The sequence below is a fragment of the Durotheca rogersii genome, assembly GCF_024521655.1.
Source record: "Durotheca rogersii strain YMJ 92031201 chromosome Unknown GGS23scaffold_3, whole genome shotgun sequence".
NCBI lineage: Eukaryota > Fungi > Ascomycota > Sordariomycetes > Xylariales > Xylariaceae > Durotheca > Durotheca rogersii.
The window spans coordinates 2456296-2483454 of record NW_026251234.1 but is presented as its reverse complement, the minus strand read 5'-3'; the positions used below and the strand labels follow the sequence as shown (position 1 = coordinate 2483454).

The window sequence follows — 27159 nt, the reverse complement described above, 5'->3', positions numbered from 1 at the left end:
GGGTGCAGGTAGGGGAGGGCAGCGGGATGGAACAGAGCCTTTCCCAAATGTTGAACTGGCCAGGCCTGCGAGTGGCGGGACTATGGAATTTTGGCGGGCGCAAGAGGGTGTAGCAGTTCCCGGGTTTCCGGACCAACGGCTTATGTAGGTACATGAGGTACCCAGGTGCCTCCTTAGGTACCTGACCTAGCCTAGGTGCCTCGTACGGTCCTAACAACAACAGTAATATGTACCTACCGCTGCCACAGGTAGCCGCTGTATTGGCATGGCATCGGCGCCCCCCCAAGATGGGTGCTTCTGCGCGCCTCGACCGATATGCGCGGCTGGTCGGATGGGGAGCTAAAGGCGCCCAGCTTATTTATTGCCCAAGCTTTAGGACCGACCGAAGGGTCCTGTGGTGCCGTCCTAGCTTGCTGTAGCTCGTGGGATAGGGTACATTAGGGAAATCATGTCCGTTAGAGAGAGGTACCTGGTACATGCACGGCTGTGCTGGGAGAGGTGTCCAGCAATTTTGAAATCCCTTGGGGGCGCTAACATATCGATCTGTGAGGACGTATCAAGGCCGACCAGGCTGCCACCCCCTTACGAACGTAGGTAGGTAGTTAGGGATACCCCTCCGGCAAGTGGTTCTACCAAGAGGTGCCTGCCTAGTAGTACTGCACGAGTTATGGCACCGGATATTGTGCAATATCTCATGTATCGTGATTTGCTCCGGAAAATCCAATCTTGTTTTTAAAGGTCCTTAACCACGTCTCTGACATCCTGACGTTGGCATCCTCCACCATAACCTTGGGTGCCGTAGGTAGTCTTCTACGAGGTGCTGTATCTGTCCTGATAGAGACTGCTGGCCGAAAATGCGCGGGTTAGGGGGTCGTCCACACTTAGTAACCTACCTACCTAGGTACCCTAAGGCAGCCCAGCGGATATTGTATTGTACGAGCCTGCCTCAGCTATACACATATACCCAACGTGCGTAGGGCCGCGAGACACCTTAGCGATAGGTATTGCATTGGATAGCACCTGCATCAGGCACACAGCGTCACCAAGAGCCTTTAATATTGTAACGGCGGGCGCCAATGGCAAGGTAGGTATACTCATACAATCCTGTTTCGTGATGCCCCAGTTCCCCCCCATACACCCCACCACCAGGTCTGGTCGGGATCGCTGACCCAGGTAGGTACCCGCTACCCTGTGGTTGCTACTGGCTGGCCTTGGCGGGAATTTACATGGGGTCCACGGGTCCCGTGGGGTGGCATTGCCGCAGCACAAGTACCGATACCTCCTAGGGTTGCAGAAGAGGTGGCTGACGAACTGAGCATGCACATTGTCTGTCGTGCTTTGTAGTATGCGGGCAGCACGCGTTGCATGCACGCATATCCATACCTACATCCAGACATTCGAAGATGACCGGCCGACAATAGACGGCTGTGAAAACGCAGCTATGCAGATCTGCACACCCGGTCTTCGTCCGATCGCAATACGATCATCTCGGCGAACGACATGCCTCGGTATATATGTACTCAGTAGGCATTTCCTATTGCATGACGCACTTGATAATGATGAGACCTGGCGACGGGTCACTGCGCAGACGGCTAGCTTACTACTATTGGTCACCCCGTCATCTCAATCTTCTACGTACATCGCCTGCCTCCACATTGCATCATCTCCCCGAGAGGGCGAGACCCATCGGCGACGACATCGACTGAGACATGGCACAAGGGGAACCCTATCCTCCTTTCGAGGCCGCCGAGCCGAGGCCGAATCCGTTAATATTTTCCCATCAGCTTCACTGCACAGCTCCTGTCTGTCCTTTGCCGCTCTTACTATGCAGCATTACTCGACCTGCGAACCAGCTGACGATGGCGACGAGGAAATAAGACACCAGTCCAGAAGCCTGCTTTGAGACACTCTTACTGGTCGGGGTCGCGAAGCTCATTTCCGCGAGACAACGAGAGCTACTGCCTCAGCCACACATATGCACGTAGACGCGAAGGAGACGCGTAGTTCATATAAGAGGTAATATCTAACGTACGTAGAGAGCAAGGCGACCTGAGACAGCTACTACACGGATACGAGCCGGAGGCCACACAGTAATGTATGCACGAGTTGGTAGGCGAGCACCAAATGCGCCCTAGTATGGCAAGTACCGGTACTTTTTCAGGCTTATCACAACATCGTCTCTACGGGCTTGAATTCTCGTGGATTCGTGGATTGGTGGGATGGAATGGTGAGGACCGGCGTGCGTATGCATTTACATTGATGATACACAGGTTGGCTAGAGGGAGCTGTCACCCCTCCTCCACGGTAGATGGGTGCAACACCTTAACGTGCCTAGCGTAAAACAACTCCCAACAAGATGTTGACTAATTTTTTTTTTCCTTCTTTCATTCCTTCGCACCCCCCCCCTTTTTTTTTTTTTGTTGGCGAGCGCCGTTGTGGCCGCAACATGGCAAGGTACCCAGGTACCGTGCAGTACGTAGGTACCTAACCTGATGCTTTGAGCGTGTGCGTTGGGTGGAACTCGCTCTCGAGTCCCGCCCCGACAGGGGGTAGGTGCACACAACGAGCCGTGAGTGGCAGCAGCAACTTCTTGCATGTCGGCGATGCCACCGGGAGGAAATTTGTCTAGAATTCAGACCCGCTCTGCCCAACCCAAAATCAGACCTACTCTCACCCTCCTCCATCGTGAAGCTGTGAAATAGAACGTCTTCTCGAGGGTCCTACACTCCTCTAAATCCGTCTCCCCGTACTGTCATTACCGCGGCAGAGGACTCCTCGGTCTTCGCCCGCCCAGCCCGTCTTGTTGTCTGCGAGGTTCCTCGTCCTGATCCTGAATTAGGATCCTCCCTGCCGCCCTCCTGCGAGCTCTCTCTCTCTCCTCGAGAAAAAAAGGCGTCCCGCATCCCCTCGAAGAAACTAGACAGCAAAACCGCTGCCTTGGCTACGAAATCGACATCTTCTGCTCTTCATTGAGTTTACGGAGGTAATCATAAGTAGGTGGGAACGATATCTACTTCCCACGGCGTGCTCGAATGCCTCTTCTCGTGGCTAATATATCGCGGGGGCCTCGCTGCTCTAGGTATACCTGTCCCTCACCCGCGCTCGTGGGGCGCGCCGAATTATGTACGGTACTGGCACCGCCGGCACAGGCCCCCAGACGGGGGTCTCGACTCCCCGATCTTCGTCATCCCTCCGACCTCTTACGCTCGGGCATGGATCCCTCGATGCCTCGTTTCTCGTCCCTACTGGCCTCCATTTTCATGCGTCGCAGCTCAGAGACCGATTCACCGCCGGCCTGCCAGCGCCGACGGACGAATTGGCCCTAGACGACGAGCCCTCCTCGGTGCCCGAGCTGGTCGCGAGATACATGGGGTTTGTCGCCAACGAGGTTGAGGAAGGGGAGGATGACGCTCAGGGTTCGTACGAAGAGGTCTTGAAGCTCGTTCTCAACGAGTTCGAGCGCATGTTCCTTCGCGGGAATGATGTCCACACTCTAGCAAAGAACCTACCCGGCATCCTCGCGAAACAAGTCAACGTTGTCCGGTGCTATTTTGCGGCTCGCTCGGTGGCGAACCGTGCCATCAGACCGCATGAATCCGCACTCTTGAGAGCGGCCGATGAGGGGAATGCTACACTATACAGCATATTTGGTGGCCAGGGAAACATCATTGAGTATTTCGACGAGCTCCGCGAGGTGTACCGGACCTATCCTTCGTTCGTCGGCGAGCTTGTCGTAGCGTCCGCGGATCTGCTTCACAACCTCGCCATGGACCCCCGAGCAGACAAGTTGTACGCCAAGGGGCTCGATGTGATGGAATGGTTGCGCTCACCAGACACCACTCCCGACCCCCAGTATCTCATATCTGCCCCCGTGAGCCTGCCTCTCATCGGATTGGTGCAGCTATGCCACTACCAAGTTCTCGGGAAGGGCCTTGGCGTCCATCCGGGTATACTACGAGAGCGCATACGCGGCGCGACTGGCCATTCCCAGGGCATCATCGTCGCAGCAGCTACCGCTGCCGCAGATTCGTGGGAGTCCTACGACAAGCTGGCAAAGGATGCCCTTACCATTCTCTTCTGGATCGGCGCCCGTAGTCAGCAAGTGTTCCCTAGGACATCCCTAACTCCCGTTATGCTGCAAGACTCGATCGATAATGGCGAAGGTGATCCGACACCCATGTTAAGCATTCGAGACTTGGCACAAAGCGAGGTCCAGAAACATGTAGATGCGACGAACCAATACCTCCCCGAAGATCGTCACATCGCCATATCCCTTGTCAACAGCCCTAGAAATATGGTTGTTACCGGGCCGCCCATTTCTCTGTATGGGCTGAACCTGCAGCTGCGAAAGGTTAAAGCGCCTACTGGCCTCGATCAGACTAGAATTCCTTACACGGAGCGTAAAGTACGATTTGTCAACCGCTTCTTGCCTATCACCGCGCCCTTCCACAGCCAATATCTTACCGACGCAACAACACTCATCGACGAGGACCTCAAGGATATCAACATTGACTCGTCGTCCCTGGGAGTGGCCGTGTACAACACTTGTACTGGCGCGGACCTCAGGGATGAAGTTACTGGCAATATCGTCCCCTCCTTGGTTCGCATGATCACCCGAGATCCCGTCAACTGGGAAAAGGCAACCATATTCCCGGGGGCGACCCACGTGCTAGATTTTGGACCCGGTGGCATATCGGGTCTTGGAATTTTGACGAGTCGCAACAAGGAGGGAACCGGTGTGCGTGTCATTCTAGCTGGAACCATCGACGGGGCAGTCCAGGAAGTAGGCTACAAGTCCGAGCTCTTCGACAGGGACGAGGAGCATGCAGTGGTGTACGCCAATGACTGGGTTAAAGAATACGGCCCGCGGCTAGTTAAGACGTCAAGCGGTCAAACCTATGTCGACACGAAGATGAGCAGATTACTTGGCGTACCGCCGATCATGGTTGCTGGTATGACACCATCTACCGTGGCGTGGGATTTTGTCGCCGCAACAATGAACGCCGGATATCACATCGAATTAGCTGGTGGCGGTTATTATAACGGCAAGACGTTAACCAATGCCTTATCCAAGATTGAGAAGGAAATCCCTGCTGGACGAGGAATTACCATTAACCTGATCTATGTCAACCCTAGGGCCATGGCGTGGCAGATTCCCCTTCTCGGCCGTCTTCGAGCCGAGGGCGTCCCTATTGAGGGCCTCACTATCGGCGCCGGCGTGCCCTCTATTGAGGTCGCTCAGGAATACATAGAGACCCTCGGCCTGAAGCACATTGCCTTCAAGCCAGGCTCTATAGAAGCAATTCAAGCTGTTATTAATATCGCCAAGGCGAACCCGACATTCCCCGTAATATTACAGTGGACTGGTGGTCGAGGAGGTGGCCACCACTCATTCGAGGACTTCCACCAACCGATCCTGCAAATGTATGCACGCATCCGACGGTCGGATAACATCATATTGGTTGCCGGTAGCGGTTTCGGCGGCGCCGAAGACACGTATCCGTACCTCACGGGCGAGTGGTCTAAGAAGTACGGCTATCCGCCTATGCCCTACGACGGCTGCCTGTTCGGCAGTCGCATGATGGTCGCCAAGGAAGCGCACACAAGCAGAGCTGCTAAACAGGCCATCGTAGACGCCGAGGGGCTCGGCGATGATCAATGGGAGAGGACATACAAGGGGCCGGCCGGTGGAGTTATCACCGTCCGATCGGAGATGGGTGAGCCCATCCACAAACTCGCAACGCGAGGCGTCCGCTTCTGGGCAGAAATGGACCAAAAAATATTCAGCTTGCCAAAGGAGAAACGCGTCGCCGAGCTCAAGAAAAACCGTGACTATATCATCACGAAGTTGAACGACGACTTCCAGAAAGTCTGGTTTGGTCGAAACAAAGCTGGGCAGACCGTCGACCTTGAGGATATGACTTACGGAGAGGTCATAAGGAGAATGGTTGATCTTCTCTACGTCAAACATGAGGCACGATGGATCGATCCGTCATTCGCGAGGCTAACGGGAGACCTCATTCACCGTGTCGAAGAACGCTTCACCTCCAGCGCCGGCCAGGCGTCCCATCTACAGAGTTATTCCGAGCTCAACGAGCCGTTTTCTACCGTGGAAAGAGTGCTTTCTCAGTATCCCGAGGCCGAGACCCAGATCATCAATGCACAGGACGTTCAGCACTTTCTGCTTCTCTGCCGGCGCCGCGGCCAGAAGCCAGTAACTTTTGTCCCGTCTCTGGACGAAAACTTCGAGTTCTTTTTCAAGAAAGATTCGCTATGGCAATCTGAGGATCTCGCAGCAGTCATCGGTCAAGACGTCGGCCGTACTTGTATTCTACAGGGCCCCACCGCAGTCAAATACTCAACCGTCCTTGACGAGCCCATTAAAGACATACTGGATGGCATACACAACACCCACATAGCCAACCTGACACGGGATGTCTATGCAGATAAACCTGAATCGATCCCGACCATTGAGTACTTTGGCGGCAAACTTATCGATACCGAGATGCCGTTGGATATCGATAGCCTCACGGTATCGTACGACCAACACAAGAACACATACCGCCTCTCGTCATCTCCCGGTGTCGCGCTTCCCTCCCTCGACAGTTGGCTGGCGCTTCTAGCGGGACCTAACCGCAATTGGCGCCACGCCTTGTTCACCTCGGAGGTCTTTGTGCAGGGCAATAAGTACCAGACAAACCCGATGAAGAGGATCTTCGCGCCTGTTCGTGGCCTGTTTGTCGAAATTCTGTATCCTAATGATCCAACCAAAACGTCGATCGTTGTTCGTGAACAGCCGCGACATAATCATTACGTCGACGTAATTGAGGTCAAGCTAGACGGCCAGAGCGAGATAGTCGTCAGTATGATCAAGGACACGTCGGCTCTGGGGAAGCCAGTATCGCTGCCACTCCGATTTACCTACCACCCTGAAGCAGGATACGCGCCAATCCACGAGGTAATGGAAGGTCGAAATGACCGGATCAAGGAATTCTACTGGCGGGCGTGGTTTGGGGAGGAGGAACTCGACCTCGATGCTCCTGTCACCAGCAAATTTGACGGGGGCCGGACTACTATCACCAAGGAAGACATAAACGATTTCGTGCACGCCGTCGGCAACACTGGCGAAGCGTTCGTCGATCGCCCTGGTAAGGTAACGTTTGCCCCAATGGACTTCGCTATCGTTGTCGGATGGAAAGCCATTACCAAACCCATATTCCCCCGGAAGATCGACGGCGACCTCCTGAAGCTCGTGCACCTCTCCAACGGCTTCCGAATGATGCCGGGCGCCGACCCCCTAAAGAAAGGAGACGAAGTTAAGACGACAGCTCAAATCAACGCCGTAATCAACCAGGATTCCGGCAAGATGGTTGAAGTTTGTGGCACGATCTACAGAGATGGCAAGGCCGTCATGGAGGTCACATCTCAGTTCTTATACCGTGGCGTCTACACTGACTACGAGAATACTTTCCAACGAAAACTGGAAACGCCGATGCAAATCCACCTTGAAACCTCGAAGGACGTAGCCGTGTTGAAGTCTAAGGACTGGATCCAATTCGACAGAAACGACATCGAACTACTTGGTCAGACGTTGACGTTCCGTCTGCAAAGTTTCTACAAGTTCAAGAACAAGACGGTCTTCAGCAGCGTCGAGACCCGCGGCCAAGTTCTTCTCGAGCTTCCCACCAAGGAGGTCATTCAAGTCGCGAGCGTCGACTACGAAGCTGGCTCGTCTCACGGCAACCCTGTTGTCGATTACCTCGAACGTCATGGTTCCTCTATCGAGCAGCCCATCAACTTCGAGAATCCCATCCCTCTTAGTGGAAAGACCCCCTTGCAGCTTAAGGCGCCGGCGTCGAACGAGACTTACGCGAAGGTATCCGGCGACTTCAATCCCATACACGTGTCTCGTGTTTTCTCCAGTTACGCCAACCTTCCTGGCACCATTACCCATGGCATGTACACCAGCGCCGCGGTGCGTAGCCTAGTAGAAACGTGGGCTGCCGAGAACAACATCGGCCGTGTCCGCAGCTACCACGCTTCCCTAGTCGGCATGGTTCTTCCCAACGACGACATTCAAGTCAAGCTTCAGCACGTCGGCATGGTTGGCGGCCGCAAAATCATCAAGGTCGAGGCCATCAATGAGGAGACTGAGGAAAATGTGCTCTTGGGAGAAGCTGAAGTCGAGCAGCCCGTCACAGCATATGTATTCACTGGTCAGGGTTCTCAAGAACAGGGCATGGGTATGGATCTGTACAATACCAGCCCTGTAGCCAAGGAGGTGTGGGACAGGGCAGATAAGTATCTCTTAGATACATATGGTAAGTTGGATCCGCCATTCCTCGTGATATCCACTAACGATTCGTCAGGTTTCTCCATCTTAAACATCGTGAAAAATAACCCGAAGGAGCTGACTATTCACTTCGGCGGCCCGCGCGGGAAAATCATCCGCGAGAACTATATGCAGATGAACTTCGAAACTGTCGCTGCAGACGGCACCATCAAGTCGGAACGCATTTTCAAGGAGATCGATGAGAAGACAACGATGTACACGTATCGATCGCCTACGGGCCTGCTTTCGGCAACACAGTTCACGCAGCCTTCCCTTACTCTCATGGAGAAGGCTAGTTTCGAGGATATGAACGCCAAGGGTCTTGTGCCGCGAGATAGTACCTTTGCTGGCCATTCTCTTGGCGAGTACTCTGCCTTGGCAGCCTTGGCAGATGTATTGCCTATCGAATCTCTGGTTTCGGTCGTTTTCTACCGCGGACTAACCATGCAAGTTGCAGTCGAACGAGACGTCCAAGGCCGTTCAAACTATTCGATGTGTGCCGTTAACCCTAGCCGAATTTCTAATACCTTTGGTGAAGGGGCCCTCCGTTTCGTCGTCAGTAACATTGCCGAAGAGACCGGTTGGCTTCTGGAGATTGTCAACTACAACATCGCTAATTTACAGTATGTTTGCGCTGGCGATCTGCGCGCACTGGACACGCTCACCGGTGTGACGAATTTCTTGAAGATCCAGAAGGTGGATATCAACCAGTTCCGCCAGGACCTGAGCATCGACGAGGTGAAGGCCCACCTTGTAGAGATCATCAAGAACTGTGCCCAGAAAACGTTGGAGAAACCCAAACCGCTCGAACTACAGAGGGGGTTTGCCACGATCCCTCTCAAAGGCATCGACGTGCCATTCCACTCCACCTTCTTGCGGTCAGGTGTAAAGCCTTTCAGAAACATCCTCCTGAAGAAGATCCACAAGACCTCGATCGATCCGGCCAAACTGGTCGGAAAGTATATTCCTAACGTGACTGCTCGGCCCTTCGAGCTCACGAAGGAGTACTTCCAGAACGTGTACGATCTGACGGGCTCTCCCAAGATCGCACAGATCCTACAAGATTGGGACAGCTACCAAGACGATAGTAACGGTGTCAATGGCATCAGCACGCCCCCCGTTCAGGTCAACGGCAGCTCATGAGTGCGCTCAGTCAACCGCCCAAGTGTCTAGATGGCGGGAGGTGCGTGTATTTAGCTCGAGATTTCGTCCCGTACTTTCCTAGGACCCTAATGCGCTATGTTGTTAATAACGGCGGAAGAGCGGCGGGGGGGAGCAGCGGTTGTCTTGGGGCATCTTTTTTGTACTTAAGTCTCGATATAAACCAAAGGCATACTCGATGGATCTGGCCCCCCCGAGCAGATAATGGACTTTCAAAACAAGGGTTTCTCGATTTTTTTCATCACTCGGGACTTCTATGCCGAATAATGATCAACGTAGAGAAAGATGTCACGTCAGGCACGGGGAGATTTAGGTGAAGCTGTGCCAACATATCGGGCATTCTACAACAAGTCTAAACCGAGGTGTGAGGTGTGAGCCCCCTCACCCCGTGCTCCGTATGTGCGTGTGTGTATGTGTATGTGTATGTGCACGTGTAGCGAAAGGCCTGCAAAGGCTCTTCGTCGAACAGTACCTACATATATGTACCTAAGGTACGTGAATAATCCCTCGTATCGGACGAGCCTGTCTGTGTACGTGTTGTGCGCGTAGCGCATGTGTATAGGTATGTATGGCGCGTATTGTATCCGGTGCCTCACGTGGGGGGGGGGGAGGGGAGGGGGGGACGGACACGAGGAGCAGTGGTATGTATCCTTCCCAGCACACGCCCCGTCTCACCTCACGACGGCGACCGCGAGTGCACCAGCCGTCCGCGCACCCAGACCTTGCGGACGTTGCGGTCGTCGCCGCCGAACACCCACTTGGCCACGCGGTCCTCCCACGTCTCCCAGCCGAAGACGTCGACATTTCCCTCGTCCGCCGCCCCCGCCCCCGCTCGGCCCCCGTCCTCCTCGCCGCCGCCGTCGGGCACCGCCGCGAGGCCGATCAGCTGCGCGTCCCACTCCTTGCCCGCCTCGAACCCGCCGACCCGGTCGCTCAGCCCGACCACCTCGGCGCCGCCCCGCGTCGCCAGGTGCAGCACCTCTTCGACGCTAAGCTTAGCCCTCGCACGCTCGTTATCGTCGGGCGGCTGGCGGTGGCTGTCCGGCGCTCTCTCGACTCCGGCGGCGGCGGCCGGCATGGCGAGGTGGTTCGACACGAGGACGGTCTGCCGCGCGGCCTCGAGCACGCTGGGGCTGTAGCCGCCGCTCATGTCGGTGCCGAGGCCGACGGCGATGCCCTTGTCCAGCAGCCAGCGCACGGGGGCCTCGCCGCTCGTCAGGGCCGTGTTGCTGCAGGGGCAGTGGGCGACGCCGGCGCGGCGGCGCGCGACGAGGTCGGCCTCGGCGTCGGTGAGGTGGACGGCGTGGGCGAGGATAGTGCGGCCGCCCTCGAGCAGGCCGTGGGCGTCGTACACCTCCGCGTAGGACGCGTGCCCGGGGAACAGGCGCGCCACGAGCGCGACCTCGTCCGCGTTCTCCGAGACGTGCGTCTGGACGGGCAGGCCGGTCTCGCGGCGGAGCGCGCCGAGCTCCGCAAGCGCGGCCGCGCTGCAGGCGGGCGCGAACCGCGGCGTCAGCACGGGGCTGACGAGCGCGAACCCCGGGTCGATGGTGCGGATGTGGTCGATGCTGGCGCGCGCGGCGGCGGCCGCCGCCGCCGGCGACGCGTCGAGGTAGTACTCCGGCCCGAGGCGGTCCATGCACACGCGGCCGACGAAGGCGCGCTGTCCCGCGGCGAGGCACAGGTCCGCGAGCAGGTTCGTCGCGGCCACGTCTATGGTCGCGAAGTAGGCGGCCGTCGTGGTCCCGTGGGCCAGCGTGCGCCGGACGCAGCGCGCGTACACCCGCCGCGCGCGAGGCAGCTCCGCCATCGAGGCCTCCATCGGGAAGGTGTAGGTGTTCAGCCAGTCGAGCAGCGTCGACTTGCCGAATATGCCTACGTTCGGGTACTGCGGCGCATGGAGGTGCGTGTCTAGTTGCCGGTTAGCAGGGTTGGCAAAGGGGGGAGGTGGCGGCCGAGGTATTAGGAGGACGAGGTCGCGGAGTCGGTCGATCTCGATTGCGTACCTACGAAGCCGGGGAAGAAGAACTGGCCGTCCTTTGCGGCGGTGACGAGCACGTCGCCAGGCGTCCAGCCTAGCGAGGGATACAGCTTATCCTCGGCTTTCTCCTGATCGCACGGAAGCTCGACGGCAACGATCTTGCCACCCTTGTCGACGCAGACCGCAGCATCGTGCAGGTATTGCAGCTCGCCGAGCCTGATACTGTGTATGAACAGGCCCAGGAACAGCTGGTTCTTCTGACTCGGCGAAGCAGCCATGGTGGGCCTGGTAGTCCCGCTGCGCCCCCTCGGTCCTCTTCAGACAAGCCCGGATGCAGAAGAGACGAGGTCTCTCATAAGGCCTCGAGTGTAGGTCTCCCGACTTCACCGCCGACCCCTCAGGTGCGGATTTGGTGAGACGTCACCAACGCGAGGCGAAAGCAAGCTGCTCGAGTCCAATGGCTTGGTCTCGCACCCTCCTGCTTCGGGCCCAGCTGCCACAAGGTTCCCGCACCCGACGGCGGTGCGAAGGAGGTGTTTCCACGCAGAGTTGCCGGCTACCGGGAGAGATGTCTGGGTAGTCGATGGGGACCACCGGCTTTGGTGGCGAGAGCGAGGTTAGTGGGAGATTGCAGGAAGAGGGGAGCGGGAGGAAGCGATATAGAGAGGGTAGATAGACGCGAGTTGCTGGGAGGTTGTATAGAGATACGGATACGTAGGAGGTATGTACGCATCTATGGGATACCTCAGGTACCTCTAGTTATAGAATAAATACACAGGACATACAATGAGGTACGATGCTAGAACTACTTTAGGTAGGTACCTCCTAGCAACGGCGGTGGAGTCCTACACCGTTTTGCATGCAGGTACCCACTAACCTGCGCAGTCTGCAGGTGACAGATAAGACAAACGGACGCTTTCCAAGGTACCTCGGGAGTTGTTACTTGAAGGTATCTGCTACGTAGCTGACCCGTATGTACCTACCCCTCTACCTACCGTAGGCTAGGGGGCCCAGATGCCCGTATCGGCCCCTATTTCCTTGCTGGAGAGACGTGAGGATACTGATATTCGTGCCTAAGTAGGTACCTACCTACCTAGGTGGGGACCGCTGGGCCGTGGCCAAGTCCGTACGTGGCGCTCAGGCGGGGAGGCGCCAGGATCCCACCGGCAGCGCGGTGATAAGGCCGTCGGACGGCAACCGGCCAGCGCCGGCGCCCGACGCAGAGGCGTCCCCCTCCAAGCTGGACGATGTATACCTACATATACATGGACTTGCCTGTGCGGCGGGAGGTACAGAGGTAGCACGTGCGCTGGCGGGGTACCTAGGGTTTCCCCCTCGGGGCATTCCAATCGGTGGTCTCCCCAGCCAGGCTACAGACCAGGGCCCTCAACCTCTCTGCTACATGCCACACTGCCTACTTCTCCAGCTTATATAATAGGTAGGTATACAAGATACTAGGCAGATAGCGCACGGGATATCACCGCCGTAGACTCTCCAACCGTGTAGACAGGCCAGTATAACGTAGGTATGCGTTCGCCAGCGAGGAAACAGTCGCATACAGGATGCTTGCCACGTCACCCGCCTGCTGTTTGCATCTCATACCACCGTAGCGAGACCATACCCTCTAGGTATAATACGCACGCCCTCTCACATGCCCTCCCAGCTACACTGGTCGACCCTGAGCGATTTCGACGCGTTGCTCCGTGCCATGCTTGTGGTGCGAGCGGCTCAGAATCCGTTGATTGCTTCTCGACATTTGCCACAACCAACATCGTACGCTTGTCAGAGTCGGACACCCCAGTTTCGACTTCGTTAAACGTACCTAGGTCTACTAATACCTGCTACCTACCTACGCATGCGTGTGGCAGCAGGAAGCTTGGTTACTCAGGAAGGCTGGAGAGCCACGAGATGCTCAACCCATAGGTAAAGGCACGACCGACGAAACATCAAAAGCCCTCTTCCCCCGCCCCGAATCCCTTCTAAACTAACAGCTAGGGGGCAATTCGCTTGCTTGTACGCTTCTGGCAACTACTACAGTCTTATATTCGGTTCCAGTCCACATGAAAGATGTGAAGAATCACTCAGTCCCTTGCTGCCACCAGAGTTACCGTCCCACGCGCAAGATCAAAAGCCTTACCTGGCACGTGTATTCTGTTTTTTTCCCCCCATTATTCTACTACGAGATCATACGGAGTATGCAAATAGAAGGGTGGCGTAGGTAAGTGACCGGATGCATGCACTCTGGGGATCAAGACCGACATTTATGCCCCCCTCCGTCTGAGGGAAGTTGCCGCGTAACCGAGCACATTGCTAATAGATACCTATGATTCCCTAGTCCATCTCTGCACCATTGAGCCCGGCGGCACGAAGACGAACTACAGGATCTCGTCTCTGAGATACATGTGTTATTATAGAGTTGCCCTCTTCCCGCGCAACTAGCCAGACAAGGCTTTATTATACGCATGATGAGAACAACGGATCGATAATAGGCCGGTAGTGAAATCATAAGGCTGACCGACTGGCTGCCCGGGCAGTCATTTACAAGGCTACGACCCGACGGGAACCTGATGTGATAAACTCTGCGTTTTGCTGCATCGCCAGCCGGTACCATCTCATGACCGCTCGCCAAAAGCCGCACAACCTCCGCCAAGACCGGGCGCTCGCACGCAGGTAGGCAATTGCACGCAATTCCGCGCTCACGAGACGTCCGGTCTCTCTCTGCCTCGGATCAGCCTTGGCCGGATACGAGATAAGCGTTCCGCATCACGCGTAGGTCCTGGCGCAATTGCAGAGCGAGGCTGGGAGCAATCTCGTCTCTCTCTCGGGCTATGACCGCGTCTGCTGGATGGGCGCCGAGAACAAAGGCAGAGGAAGCGTGCGTAGAAAGGGCAGGTCTCGCCATCTTCCTACGTGGGACCTGTTTTACCCTTGGTCCCGCTGGCCCTCCCGCGCTGAGCCCAAGCCTTCGTTAAGAGGGCTTGGAAACAACCTCTCGTGACAGCTGTCTTCAACCGCATCCCGTGGGCACCATTACGCTGGCAAGCAATTCTGCTAACGCCTACGCCTCGTAGCGGTGTGTGGGCCTTGGGTGGCTTGCGAAGTCGACGCCGCGTTTCCTCCGATTGGCCCTGGCTCGGGACGCGGCAATCCAACCGAGGGGTTGGGAATGGGGTCTAGGCTTCGAAGAGGAGGGGGGGCACGCGAGTGATGGTGGATATCAGAGACTAAGTAACACTTCACCACATGCGGCAACCGACCACAATTAAAAAAAAAACCCCCGAAACCCGACCTCGTCTGCCGTCAGCAGCCCGGCAGCTATAAGTTGCCGGGGATCGTCGTCTCAATCCTACGTGTAAGCCGCTGCTGGTCCTACCTACTACCACTACTACCGCCTCTCTTATATATCGAAACCGATCATTCTTTTATATCGAAATCGAGCAATAGAGAAATACAAGACAGAAGATAAGAAAGGGGTTTTTCCTTTTATTCCTTTTTTTTTGGTTCTGCCGCGGCTGTAGTCGAGGAGAAGAAACGGCCGAGGTAGAAAACCCTGGTCTGGTCTATGCGCCTTTGTAAACCGCTTCTCCTTCTCCCGTCCCTCGCCGGCACCGGATCCTGCGCGCCAGGCGCATCCCGTCTCCTGCGGACGCACACCTCTCCTCCGCCTTCCCCTCCCGCCCGCCGCGCCGCCGCGCTCGCCGCCATGTCGACCCCGCGGCGCCTGCACATCGCGAGCATGGGCTCGTCGTTCGCGGCGGGGCCCAGCATCGCGCCGGTCGAGAACGAGGCGGCGGGGCGGTCGGCCGCGAACTACGCGCACCTGGTGGCGCAGCGCATCGGGGCCGCGTCGGCTGCCGCCGCCGCCGCCGCCGCCGCCGTCGACGTGCAGCTGACCGACATCGCCGTCTCGGGCGCGACGCTGCCCAACCTGATGACCGAGCCGCAGGACCGCGGCGGCGGCCACGTGTTCCCGCCGCAGATGGAGTCGCTGCCGCCCGACGCCGACGTCGTGCTCGTGCTCGGCGGCGGCAACGACATCGGGTACATCGGGGGGCTGTTCGCCGACACGCTGGACGCGTCGTGGGTCGGCGCGCTGGTGCGGCGCTTCTGGGGCACCGGCGGCGCGCCGCTCGCCGACCCGCCCGCTACCCCCGCCGCCCGCGCCGCCCAGGACGACTGGCTCGCGGCGCGCTACGCCGACGTGCTCGACCGCGTGCGCGCGCGCGCGCCCCGCGCCCGCGTCCTCGTCGTCGAGTACCTCACCATGCTCGGCCCCGACGTCCGCCCCGGCGCCGACGTCCCCTTCGCCGCCGACCGCGTCGCCCACCACCGCGACGTCGCCGCCCGCCTCCTCGCCGCCACCGCCCGCGCCGTCGAGGGCCGCCAGGACTGGTGCCACCTCGTCCCCGCCGCCGCCGCCAGCGAGCCCCACGCCATCGGCTCCCCCCGCCCCTGGGTCTCCGCCTTCACCTGGCAGCTCTACCGCGCCGGCGGCGCCTACCACCCCCGCGCGGAGGGCATGGCCGCCGTCGCCGACCTCGTCTACCGCAAGCTCGTAGAGCTCGGCATCGTCGAGGACGACGGCAACGGCGACAGCGAGCTGTGAGCGTGGGGATAGATAGATGGAGATGAGAAGGCGGGAGGGATGCGGTTTCTGTTTTCTTGGGTTGTTGACTTGGAGTTATGGCGTCCCGCGGGTAGTTTTTGGTTCCCACCACCCTCGTTGTTAGTGACGACGGTGTTCTCCTGTTTTGGTGTTCTGTTTTGCATAGAAGCACACGTTTTCTTGGCCTTTGGCGCAGCGAGGACTCGCGCTCGTGAGGGAGGGAGAGACGGCGGGGAACGGTGAGAGACGACGAAATCGAACCCCAATGCTAAGCTTAGTTCGCGACCATGTACGTATAGTAAATACGCATTTACGTACCCCGACGAATAAATGACCAAAGCGAGTATTATATAAGTGATACACATATCATACACACTTCGGCGATGAATCGGCGGTTTGAAAAAGCAGACCAGCGCCGCAACGCAGTCATCGCCGTGCCCTTGACCCTTTCCTCTATGCGCCGCCACTTACTCAGACAGGGGAGTAAGAAACATCCTGAATTCATAAACGACGCCACCGAAACCCCTGTTCACAATAATCCTATTGCAGTTCCCTCACTGTACACGTAGACGTTGTCGTGCGCGCGCATGGTTACTACTTGACCGAACAAATCCGGGATCGGCCTTAGTGTGTAGAGCCGCTGGCCCTGAGGAGATCGTAAAGAGACTGATCATCGGAGCCGGCGCTGTACCCTTGGTTTGGGTATCCGGACACATTGGACCTGTGGCCGCTGTACGACGTGGCGTGGTTCGAGTTTGCCGTACCGCTGTAACCGCTGTTCCGGCTATTACTATAGTTGCTCTGGGTTCCGTTGGCATTGTTATTGGAAGGGTTGAAACCATACCAGTTTTGTTGGGCTTGCTGATTGGTAGTTTGCTGCTGTGTTGAGTAGGACCCGTAGGACTGGGCCGGGTGCTGACTGTAGGCAGTGCCCTGATGCGAGGTTCGCGCGTCGGCAGGGCTGGCCACGTAGCTGTGGGAGGCGGAAGAGGTAGTCGGTGGCATAGAGTAATGATTCGTGGTTTGCGGTTGGGCGTGTGGTTGAGAGCCTCGAGTCTGCGAAGTCGACCATTGGCCGGTGCTAGGGTTGTTATTGGTAGTGCCATATCCGGACGGTTTCAGGGCTTGCGTGAGGGGGTTAGCCGTACTAGTGCTCCGCGAGTAGTCATATGCTGGCACCGACGAGTAGGAGGCCGACGTTGTGGTGGCTGCATTCGGATAGGAGCCAGGTTCATACGCGATCCGAGTTGTAGCATGATCTGTGCTCGCATTGGAGTACTGATCGTGAGCAGGGTTGTTGTAACGGGCGTAAGGATCGTAGCTTGGAATCGAAGAGGACGGGGTGCCGTCATAGGACGTAGCGGCGGCGGTTTGGGGCGTCTGCGACGAGGGTCGCGGAGCAGATGCGACAGGGGTGCTCGTCTGCGATCTACGACCTTGTTGAGACATTGTCTGGGCCGTAGCTTGGTATGCTGATCCCATTACCGGTGACGGCTGGCCTTGAGGTTGAGTGGCAGCTTGCGACAGCGCGGCAGCTTGTGCGATACCATCGTGTGTTTTCAGGCTCGACTCTGTAGCAGACTTACGCGACTTTGACCACCTTGATGCGGGCGTCTGAGATAGGGTTGGCGACGCGGTGGCGGCGTGTCTTGCCGTAGGCGAACCGTTCCAATTGGGCGTGTTGGCTGGCGCGACTGATGACGCGGGCGTGTGCTTATTCTGACCGGTCGGGAGACTGCGGCGGCTAGAAGTTGAGTTGCTTTTCGTTTTCTGTGTGGTTGTTGCCGAGCTCGGTTGTGCGACGGCCAGCCCAGGGGAATGCTCTGGTGCAGTTGACGTCGAGGAGAACGTGGCGGCGGGAGAGGCTTCGGGTTGGGTTACGTAGGCTTGAGGTTGCGAGAACGTCAGCGCGGATGTTGCCATATGCTCGGACGATGGCTGCGGGTTCTGTGGGTATGTGAACACGGTGTTATTCGGGTGATAGTAGTCGGTCGCTGGAGATTGCGTCGCCGAAGGCTGGCTCTCGACGGACCCTGTCAGAATGTTGGGATCGGGGAGGAAATCTTCATGGCTATCAGGACTCGTGTGCGCCGGAGCAGCAGCATCGTCTGTCGGTTGTGGTGCTGGAGCTGAGACAGGGACTGTGCCTTGATTCTGGGCTTGGTAATCCCCCTCTCCAGCCGCTTCAGGCACGTCCGAGTCTTGATCGACCACCACTTCATCTGCTTTTTTCGACTTCCTCCGCGGCTTTGGGGGCAAGTATACGCATTGCACAGCGGCATCTATGCAGACCTTACAACTAGGGTGTTCCTTCGTACACTGTATGATAATATTAGCATGAGCATCGTGGCCGATAACCAGCGCACACGTATGCTTACCTGGACTTTCCTCTCCTTGCAAGTCTTGCAATTACCCCGCGTTTTCCTACTCTTCGGTGCCAGAGTGGAGGACGCTGTTCCAATCTCGCTATCCCGTTGCAAAGAAGCTGCCGCGCCATCACCGCCTAAGATTTGGCTCGGTGTCGCCTCGGATTTCTTCCTGGAACGCTTCTTCTTGGGTGTCTCGGTTGGTCCAGAGTTGGCCGTATGGCCTAGCCCATGGGCAGGATCACCGTCGGTAGGTTGTCCATCAGCAGACGGGGAATCCGAAGACCGCGTGTTACCTGGATGGACGATCCGTAGCCGTTCCGCGCCGTACTTAGCCAACATGTCAAGAGAAACGGTCTGCAGACTCGGGGCCTGATTCGCAAATATATTAAATTGCTCCACCGACAGTGTGGCCGGGTCAATACCCCTTCCGGTGAGTAGTCCGATCGCCGTCTGTCTGCGTCGTTCGGCTTCGGCCGGGGGTACGTTGAGCACCGACACATTCGGAGCGCCACTCGAATCCACATTCTCAGATGCGACCTCGTTTTGGACCGCCTGATCAACCGCGGCCGGCGCATCCCCCAGAGGTGCACCCCCAATGGACGCGTCTCCCGTAGGCGCTTCTCCTGTAGGCGCGCCTGCTCCTGCCTTGTCCTTCTTCCTCGAACGCTTCTTCTTGCTTCCTTCTTCACCCTCGGTCGGCGGTGGTCTCTTGGCCCTTGGCGTTCTCTGGCTAACACCATTGCTCGTGCTCACCGGCTCTGGAGGCGGAGACGGCACGAGGAGCTCAATCAGTTGGGCAACGGTCCTGTGCAGGGATGTGTGATTATATTTCACAACGATGCCTCGAGCCGCTTTCGAGAAGGCGATGGAGAGGGTTCCTCGGCAATCAAACGCGGGACGAGCTACAGAGTGGTCAGAGTCTTCTGTTGTAGCAGTATGGCAGAGTGCGATCGGGCTTACAGGTATTGGCCGGATCATCCAAACCGCCCGGGCCGCTGTAGCTACCGATGGCTGATTTATCCTTGCTTGGGTTTGCGCGATTCCAGGCCTGGAGGGAGTCCTTGCAGATGTACTTAAATGTCCACCCCTGCGAGTCGTTGGAAACCTGTCCAGCCACCCAAGAGCTGTTATCAACTGCGCCGATCGCGTCGACTATATGCTTGGCGACAGCTTGCTGGACCACAGGGTCACGGTTAGGCTGGTCGTGTACGGCGTCGAAGGAATTCACTTCTTGCGCAACGGGTTGATGTGGCTGCAGCGCGGGATCGACGACGCCATCAGCAGGGGGATTTGGGGCATCGTTAGCGAGATGGAATATAGTGTTATACGGAAACTCGAAGGCGGAGGAGGCATGTTCGGCGCGCGTCTCGGACGACTTGGATGCGAGAAGGCCGTGCAGTCTATCCTGGAGATCCTGGACTGAGTTGCATGCTAGGTTGCCCCTGTGCGAGTCCAGGAGGTCCATGAACCCATCCATCTCTGCGACCACTCGAGCGCGCTGTCGGCAGCTCTTCGTGTTGTCGACGTTATGCAGGGCGGCAGTCCCGGTCGCGTAATGCGGAGGGGTGCTGGTCCGGAGAGGAGGAGATGGAGGTGGATGGACGGAGATAGGAAACGCGTTGTAGAAAGATCAAGGAATAGTTCAGTCGGAAGCGCGGCTACTGGACTCAATGGAAAGAAAAACCCAAGCCTGGGGCTGCCTTTGCCCAGTTGGGAGGGGGGGAGAAACTGGTGTGGCTGGGGCCGGCTGCACGCGGTTGCGGGTCTCGCCTGTAGGTACCCTACCTAAGGTTGGGTACCTACCGGTACCTCCCTACCTCTCGGTACCTAGGGTGCCCTATCTACCTCCCAGGTACCTACACCGGGGTCACTTGCAACCGGGTACGTAGCAGGCAAGGGAAGCATTAGGTAGGTTAGGTACCTAGGTACCTACCTATCATCATTTCAATGCGATTTTCGAATCCTGCCAGGCTACTGTGCACCACCGAAAAGCGTGAAAATGTGAATACCGGCCCTGTGAATGACAGTTGATAGATTGCGATGCAACGTAGGTAAGTCTGTGTATGTAGTAGATACCTAGGTACCTACCTCCTCACGCATTCCCCGCGAATCGGACCTCGAGATCCCTTGCTGCCAGGCACTATACCTTAGGTACCTTAGGTACATTACGTGCATACCGTAAGCAAGCAGGCAACTCTTACTGGCTGTCTTTGATAGGCACCTAATGTCAATTACCAAGTGCCTAGGGTACCTTGGGTAGGGGCTACGACGTAGGTAGGTACAATACCGTAGAAGGCAACACCAGCACCGTGTAAAGTCTCCGTAACGCACTGGAGATATTCGTGGAAGCATCTCACAACTTAGGTCCTCGTTCCCCTCCCCCAGTCTCTCACACATTCTCTTCTATCCACTCGTCGAGCCTCTCGAGAAGCGCCTTTTTCAACCCCTTGGCATCGATCCCGCGTTCTTCAAGAATCGGTCTCAGTTCGGCTACCGTCAGCTTCGACAGGCTACCCGCGTTACTTCTCCTCTTTAGCTCGGCATTGCTCAATTTGGCACTGGATGACGGCCCCGTTGTTGGCACCACAATCCTCGACCTCTTTATCGGCGGTCTCGACTCCTCGTTTCCGCTGCTATCTTGCATTTCTCGTTTGATGACCTTCGTATCTCTGACCAAGCCCAAGACCTCGTCTGCCGCTTTTGACCACTCCTGGAGATACCCCCCGCATCGGTTATGGATGGCCTTGTATTTGGGCGTGGTCGCGTCGTGGGGTCGCGTAGGTACCTCTTCATCTAACGCTAGCGCTTGGAGAATCTTGTAATGCCACTGAAGCGCCGGGTTGGGATATTTGAATGGGTTGTACGTAGCGCCCGGCAGCTGCAGCTGTCCGACGATCTTGTTCATACGGTCCGTGAGTTCACCCGTCGTCCGGATCACGTTGCCCTTCTCCGGACCCTCGCGCACGTCGTCGGCGTACGGGATCGGGTAGAGCCACAAGCCGGCAGGTACGAAATCCGCACCGGACTTGTGGTCCGACTGGGCCTCGGAGGGGATGATGGCGACTAGGATGGGGTTGCCATTCGCCCGAGCGACGTGCCATGCGATGCCGATCTTCTTAGATCTCAGCAACTTCTGCCACAATGCCGCATACACGCGTGTGGATCCGACGTAGCCCTCTTCGCTCGGGAAGATGAAGGTGGATTTCTTGATAGACGCCCAAAACGCTAGGTGCGACCTATCCTTGAAACCGATGACCCTGATGACCGGTCCCCCAAACTGCTTGATCGACTTCCGCCCCTCTTCGCTGAAATATACGTATTCGCCGCCGAACTTGTAGGCTTTCTTCACCTCGCCCACCTGGACCGCTCGGGCACTGTCTTCGGCGACGTGAGCAGTCTCGCCCACGGCAATTTGTGCCCTCTCGTCATCCAACCAAATGTAACAACTGCGCGCAGGAGTTTGCTTCTGGATGACGTTGTACCCCTTGACCGAAATCTGGAATCCGGGACCCAGCTCGAACGACATGTTGCTAAAATATGCTCGCTTTGGCGTCTGCCTTGAGTTGATGTTGGAAATCAGCGAGTTGAGCAGCGTTAAGCCGTCGCCGGACTTAGATGTGGAGACCCTCCCCAGCTGTGCCTCCTCAACCGCCGGGTCTCGGTAGATGATATCCTATACACAAAGTCATTACTCGGTCTAGATAGACAGTCGGGTGCGGTCGGAATTTACGTCGTAGAATTTGCTGAAGTCAAAGGTTTTATCGCCGCGAGCAATCGCAAAGAGCTCGATGGTGACGCCCAGATCGTACAGGTCTTTCGCACGACACGCTGCGTTTTCTTTGAGCTGCTTATTATCGCTATGGGGGTCATCATTGTCGGTAATAATGAACAATCTTCGGGACCCGAAGTTCGGCGCCTTGGTAGTGAGCAAGATGTTTGCGAGGAAGAGCAAGTTAGACATCTGGACCTCCTCGCTAGATGGCACGAGCAATTCATCGGCGCCCTCGCCCTCTTCGACGAGGAGCTTCAAGTCCTTCACATCCTCGGCCGCAGGAATGTCGAGGTCGGTATAGACGTAGCAATGCGGATAGGGCGACTTCTGGTCGTCACGATACTTGGTCTTCTCGGTGCCGAAGAGGATGATTCCCATCATGTCCTTCGGGCTGGATATAATCCGCTGTTGCATCACTTGGTAGGCACACTTGAGAGCGGCATAGGCAGGGGGGTCCTTATCGGCCTTCCTATCATCCGACTCAGGAGGCAGCTGGAGCATGGACTTGCTGACATCAATAGCAAATATGACAGCATCCTTCTGGGCTTTGAAGTCCTGAGCGAGAGTCAGCTCGGGGAGAGGTCGCTAGAGAAGCGGATCAAAGTACCTGTTCGCCGATCTCATCCTCCTCCTCCTCTGCTTCCCTGCTGTCGTAGTAATCTCCCATCGCGGATTCTGGGCCTCCGTTCAGATCGCCTTGGAAGAAAAACAGGGCGACAAGCGGTGGTTTGAGAAAGCTGAGGGTGTGCCCATCAGACGGTTTGGCTTTTATCAGAAGGTGCCGGGTGTTTGTTGCGCTCTCGCATTTAGTAGTGGTTTGCGTTCGGCGCACCGTCACTGCTGCTAGGCAGCCCTACCGAACTACCTCTTTACTACGGTAGGCGTTTAGGCAGATATCGCGGTCGAGCGCGCAGCGCAAGGTCCAGCGGGTCCACTCGACTCCGACCAGCCTCACGGTCTCAGATGACTCTGGTAAGAGGTACCTAGGTACCTAAGGTACCCCACAACCAGGAGGTAGGTACGGTAGGTACCCACGAGAAGATACCTGTGGGTACTTCCATGCAGTACATTAGGTGCTGTAGGCATCGCACCTAGAGGAGATGTACCTTGCCCGCGACCTGTTGGAATCCATGTCTGCCTGTCTAATGGTACCTAGGTACCTACTTGATGCAGCTTCTGATCGACCTGCTAGTCAATTGAGTGCCCTTCATTGGTTCTCTCATATTTGTTGGGGTTAGGGAGCGCAGCTTCCAGAGATAGCGCGGATGTAGTAATCGGACCCGACACTCCGATAACTGAGTCGGATGGGAGAGAGCCTTGGCACGTGTAGCTATACCTGCCTACCTGCATTATATCGCCTCTAAATCGCAATGGACGGGCGCCGTTAGCAACCCCGTCCAGAAAACATCTCTCGGATTTTCTTCTTCATCTTCTTACCTCACCCACGCTTACTCTTTTTTAACATATTAGCACCCTACGATCAGGGGGGGGGCAATGGCGGCGCGGCACTCCGTCGTCCAACTCTCGCGCAGAGCAGCTGGGACTGCTGCCGCTAATCCTATATACCTCGGGGCCCGGCTATCGAAGAACAACGCAACGCAGAAAAGGCCTCTGGCCACTCTGGTGCCGCCAGTTACGCAGGATGCGACTGGATCGAAAGGCCCGACCGCCATGGTCTTCTTGAACATGGGCGGCCCCTCGACGGTGGATGAGGTTGGCGACTTTCTCAGCCGTCTCTTTGTAAGTGCTATGCGCTTTTCACCCATGCATGCTCTCCCCTAGTTCTGACGGACAAGTAGGCAGACAGCGATCTGATACCACTAGGTCGCCTGCAAAATTACCTCGGGCCCCTTATCTCGCACCGAAGAACGCCGAAGATCCAGAAACAATACGCCGAGATTGGGGGCGGCTCCCCCATTCGAAAATGGTCCGAGTATCAGAATAGAGAGATGTGCAAGATTCTGGACCGTATATCGCCCGAGACGGCGCCCCATAAGCCTTACGTCGCGTTCCGCTACGCCAATCCCCTGACGGAAGATACGTACAAGGAGATGCTCGCCGACGGCTTCGGCAACGGCAGAGGGGGAAGGGCAGTAGCATTCACGCAATACCCGCAATACTCCTGCTCCACGACGGGCAGCAGTCTAAACGAGCTGTGGAAGTGGCGGCAGCGATTAGAAGGAAAAGCCGGGCCTGGCGCCATCCAATGGAGCGTCATCGACAGGTGGCCGGTTCATCCGGGCCTAGTTAACGCATTTGCTAGCAACATCGAGAAGACCCTCGCCGAGTACCCGCAGGACCGACGCGGCCAGGTTGTCCTACTCTTCTCCGCTCACAGCCTGCCCATGTCGGTTGTAAACCGAGGTAAGAACCAGCTATCAAAATCCCAGGCGAGCTGTCAGACTCGGGAGCTAATACTATGGCAAGGGGACCCCTATCCGGCCGAAGTTGCCGCGACAGTATACGCTGTCATGCAACGGCTGAAATTCTGCAACCCGTATAGACTATGCTGGCAATCGCAGGTCGGGCCGCAGCCGTGGCTCGGGCCCCAAACCCAGATGTCTGTGGAGGAATACATCGCGAAGGGACAGAAAGACCTCATACTCATCCCCGTAGCATTTACCTCGGACCACATCGAGACGCTTTTCGAGCTTGACAAGGAGGTGATTGGGGAGTCGGGCCACGGAGACACAATCAAGCGGGTGGAGAGCCTCAACGGCAGCCCGATCTTTATAGATGGCCTTGCGGATATTGCCAAAGCCCACCTGGACAGCGGCATCGCATGCTCGTACCAGATGGGCCTGAGATGCCCCGGCTGCAAGAGCCAGCGGTGCGTCGAGTCGAAGAAATTCTTTATCGGACAGGAGAACGCGCTTGTGATGTAGGATGGGGGGGATTTTTTATTAGGCTTTCCTCTCCACTAGACTTAGGTTCTACAGCACGGGCCTGAGAGGTCGTCTACACGCACAGTGTATATATGGTTACGAGATTAAAAAAATGGACACGCGATTAGGGGGGGTAGGGGACTGGGAAGGAGTGTCGTACGGGAATTACATGTTTTGGTATTTAATATCTCTACCAACTTCACTCCTGTGATTGACGGGCTCGACCGTAAGCTTGCCGATCACATTTCGATGATCAACCTTGTCTACAATCTGTCCCTCATCCACACTCGATCGGCTCATACGACCGACTGGGATGGGCCTGGTGACAACCCAGGCGGGGCTTGCAGGTAGGTCTCGGAAGGCAGCTAGAAAGCAAGGAGAAAGCTTCCGGGCGCATGATGTTATACCGATCTAGAGACTAGGAAGTAATTTGCGTAGAGGGCCCATGACCTAGGATGGTTCTGCGGTCCCGAAGCCTTGGGCCGTGAATCGAGGCGCACAGCATGTACAAGATGCCAAGGGGCGGGCGTGTATATAAATGGCACGAGGGTAGATATCGAGGTGGCAGGCAAATGGCGTTGGGTGGAATGGAAGCCAGGTGAAGGTATCGAGGTTCGGAAGGCCGTCAACGCCGGCTACAGAATGTAGGTAGAACTTCTCCCGTCCTTCCCCGGTCCCATCCCACGCTGCCGGCCCAACCGTTCCTAAGTACCGGTGCCTATCCCCCACCTTCCACAGCAGGCCTGGATAGGGGGATGCGTCATGGGCGATGCGCTGGCGACGGCTGCGACAGTCCCAGCCTGTCTCTCATCGCAGCACAATTCCACCGTGTGGGAGTACTTGCTCGCAGGTCTGTCTCAGGGCGGTCCATCCGAGATGTCCGTATTCCTTGATCCTTGCCAAATGCCGAGGGGCTTTCCGTTCCTTTCCTTCCTCCCATTTTATTTTTTTCTTCTTTTTCAAAGGCTAATAGGAGGTTTCCGTCGCTTCATCCTCGCCCCGCCGTCCTTATCTTCTCGCATCGTGGCAAAGATCCGATACGCGCTGGAAGAAGTGGCGTGCGTGTGTGCGGACGGGGAATATCTACCTACCTAGGTAGTTATCCTACTTGCATCCTAGGTGCGTACCTAATACGAGCTTGCGTGCCGAGGGAAGACTTGAGACGCGCGACGGAAAATGGTAAGATTACCAATGACGGGCATCTAGGTACCTAGGCGAGGCCAGGCACGATGCCGACGCGGCCTGATTAGATCGCACCCCAGTCATCTTTACGTACACGCCCAACCTGGCCGGGTTCTACAGGTGCGTGGGTGGCAGAGGTAGGGGGTGCGCGCTCGTGTGAGTGTGTTGTGTGAGAGTATGGTGTGTTGTGTGAGCCTGGGGATGTTCCGGGTCGGATACAACTAAAGCTAGATGATCTCCAGTGACACATTGATTCCATCTAGAGAGCTGAGCAGGCGTTGACGTCTCCCTTCCAGGTCCCATACGTGATAATGCAGAAGATGACACAATGTATTGGACCCGTAGCTGTCGTGCTTCGGCGTCTACCTACCTCGGGCACATCTTAGGTGTCGAATCTACCTAGCATATCCTCCACTACCTACCTACATCCTATAGTAGACGCAGTAGACCACCGTACCCGGCACATCTGATTCCGGAATCGTGGATGGGAATACCTGTATGCACGCAGTTACCCGATGGAGCAAGTGGATGGACGGGCAGGATAAGATGGCATGGCATAGCATCTAGCATGGGTGCGACGCGACCGGATTCGACGATCAACCCCAGTACATCCATACTTCTCCCCTCACTTTTTCGTTCCCAATCACCCCCAGTCGGGCCAGCCAACAATTTGCCTGCTACGTTGCTAATTGCTTCATAGTCGCAGCATCTGGTTAGCACTGTCGGCAGCTCGCCCAATGTCGGGTCCGCCTGGGCAAAGTGAAGCACAATCCAACGCACCACAACTGCTACCGCCACTGCTACGGCATTATCACTTGCAACGCCTCGCCGGACGCTATCGGCCATTAAACACCCCCCGCCCTGCGCCAAT

At 56.8% G+C, this 27159-nt stretch overlaps 6 protein-coding genes across 6 annotated transcripts; 3 read left to right on the top strand and 3 right to left on the bottom strand.

Annotated features, from left to right (window-relative positions):
* Positions 1–3121: 3121 nt before the first annotated feature.
* Positions 3122–9936, top strand: GGS23DRAFT_615709 (beta subunit of fatty acid synthase; the record flags this gene model as incomplete). Its single annotated transcript, XM_051520732.1, has 2 exons — positions 3122–8321; positions 8370–9936. The coding sequence occupies 2 exons, from the start codon at positions 3122–3124 to the stop codon at positions 9473–9475; spliced, it is 6306 nt and encodes a 2101-aa protein (XP_051375738.1). The 3' UTR covers positions 9476–9936.
* On the bottom strand, positions 9823–11891 carry GGS23DRAFT_301331 (guanine deaminase). The gene is made up of 2 exons (XM_051512725.1): positions 11500–11891; positions 9823–11404 (listed from the first exon to the last, which is right to left on the bottom strand). The coding sequence occupies exons 1-2, from the start codon at positions 11750–11752 to the stop codon at positions 10170–10172; spliced, it is 1488 nt and encodes a 495-aa protein (XP_051375737.1). The 5' UTR covers positions 11753–11891; the 3' UTR covers positions 9823–10169.
* A 3286-nt stretch (positions 11892–15177) lies between these two features.
* Positions 15178–16574, top strand: GGS23DRAFT_615703 (SGNH hydrolase; the record flags this gene model as incomplete). Its single annotated transcript, XM_051520731.1, has 1 exon — positions 15178–16574. The coding sequence occupies one exon, from the start codon at positions 15178–15180 to the stop codon at positions 16078–16080; it is 903 nt and encodes a 300-aa protein (XP_051375736.1). The 3' UTR covers positions 16081–16574.
* GGS23DRAFT_301261 (uncharacterized protein) lies at positions 16540–20022 on the bottom strand. The gene is made up of 4 exons (XM_051512724.1): positions 19410–20022; positions 18459–19351; positions 17229–18399; positions 16540–17161 (listed from the first exon to the last, which is right to left on the bottom strand). The coding sequence occupies exons 1-4, from the start codon at positions 19924–19926 to the stop codon at positions 16635–16637; spliced, it is 3108 nt and encodes a 1035-aa protein (XP_051375735.1). The 5' UTR covers positions 19927–20022; the 3' UTR covers positions 16540–16634.
* A 387-nt stretch (positions 20023–20409) lies between these two features.
* On the bottom strand, positions 20410–23171 carry GGS23DRAFT_553195 (ku70 protein). Its single transcript, XM_051515462.1, has 4 exons — positions 22829–23171; positions 22180–22776; positions 20720–22122; positions 20410–20657 (listed from the first exon to the last, which is right to left on the bottom strand). The coding sequence occupies exons 1-3, from the start codon at positions 22886–22888 to the stop codon at positions 20839–20841; spliced, it is 1941 nt and encodes a 646-aa protein (XP_051375734.1). The 5' UTR covers positions 22889–23171; the 3' UTR covers positions 20410–20657; positions 20720–20838.
* Positions 23172–23405: 234 nt separating this feature from the next.
* GGS23DRAFT_301215 (ferrochelatase-domain-containing protein) lies at positions 23406–25487 on the top strand. The gene is made up of 2 exons (XM_051512723.1): positions 23406–23961; positions 24021–25487. Exons 1-2 carry the CDS (start codon positions 23716–23718, stop codon positions 25104–25106), a joined length of 1332 nt encoding a protein of 443 aa, XP_051375733.1. The 5' UTR covers positions 23406–23715; the 3' UTR covers positions 25107–25487.
* The last annotated feature ends 1672 nt before the right edge of the window (positions 25488–27159 follow it).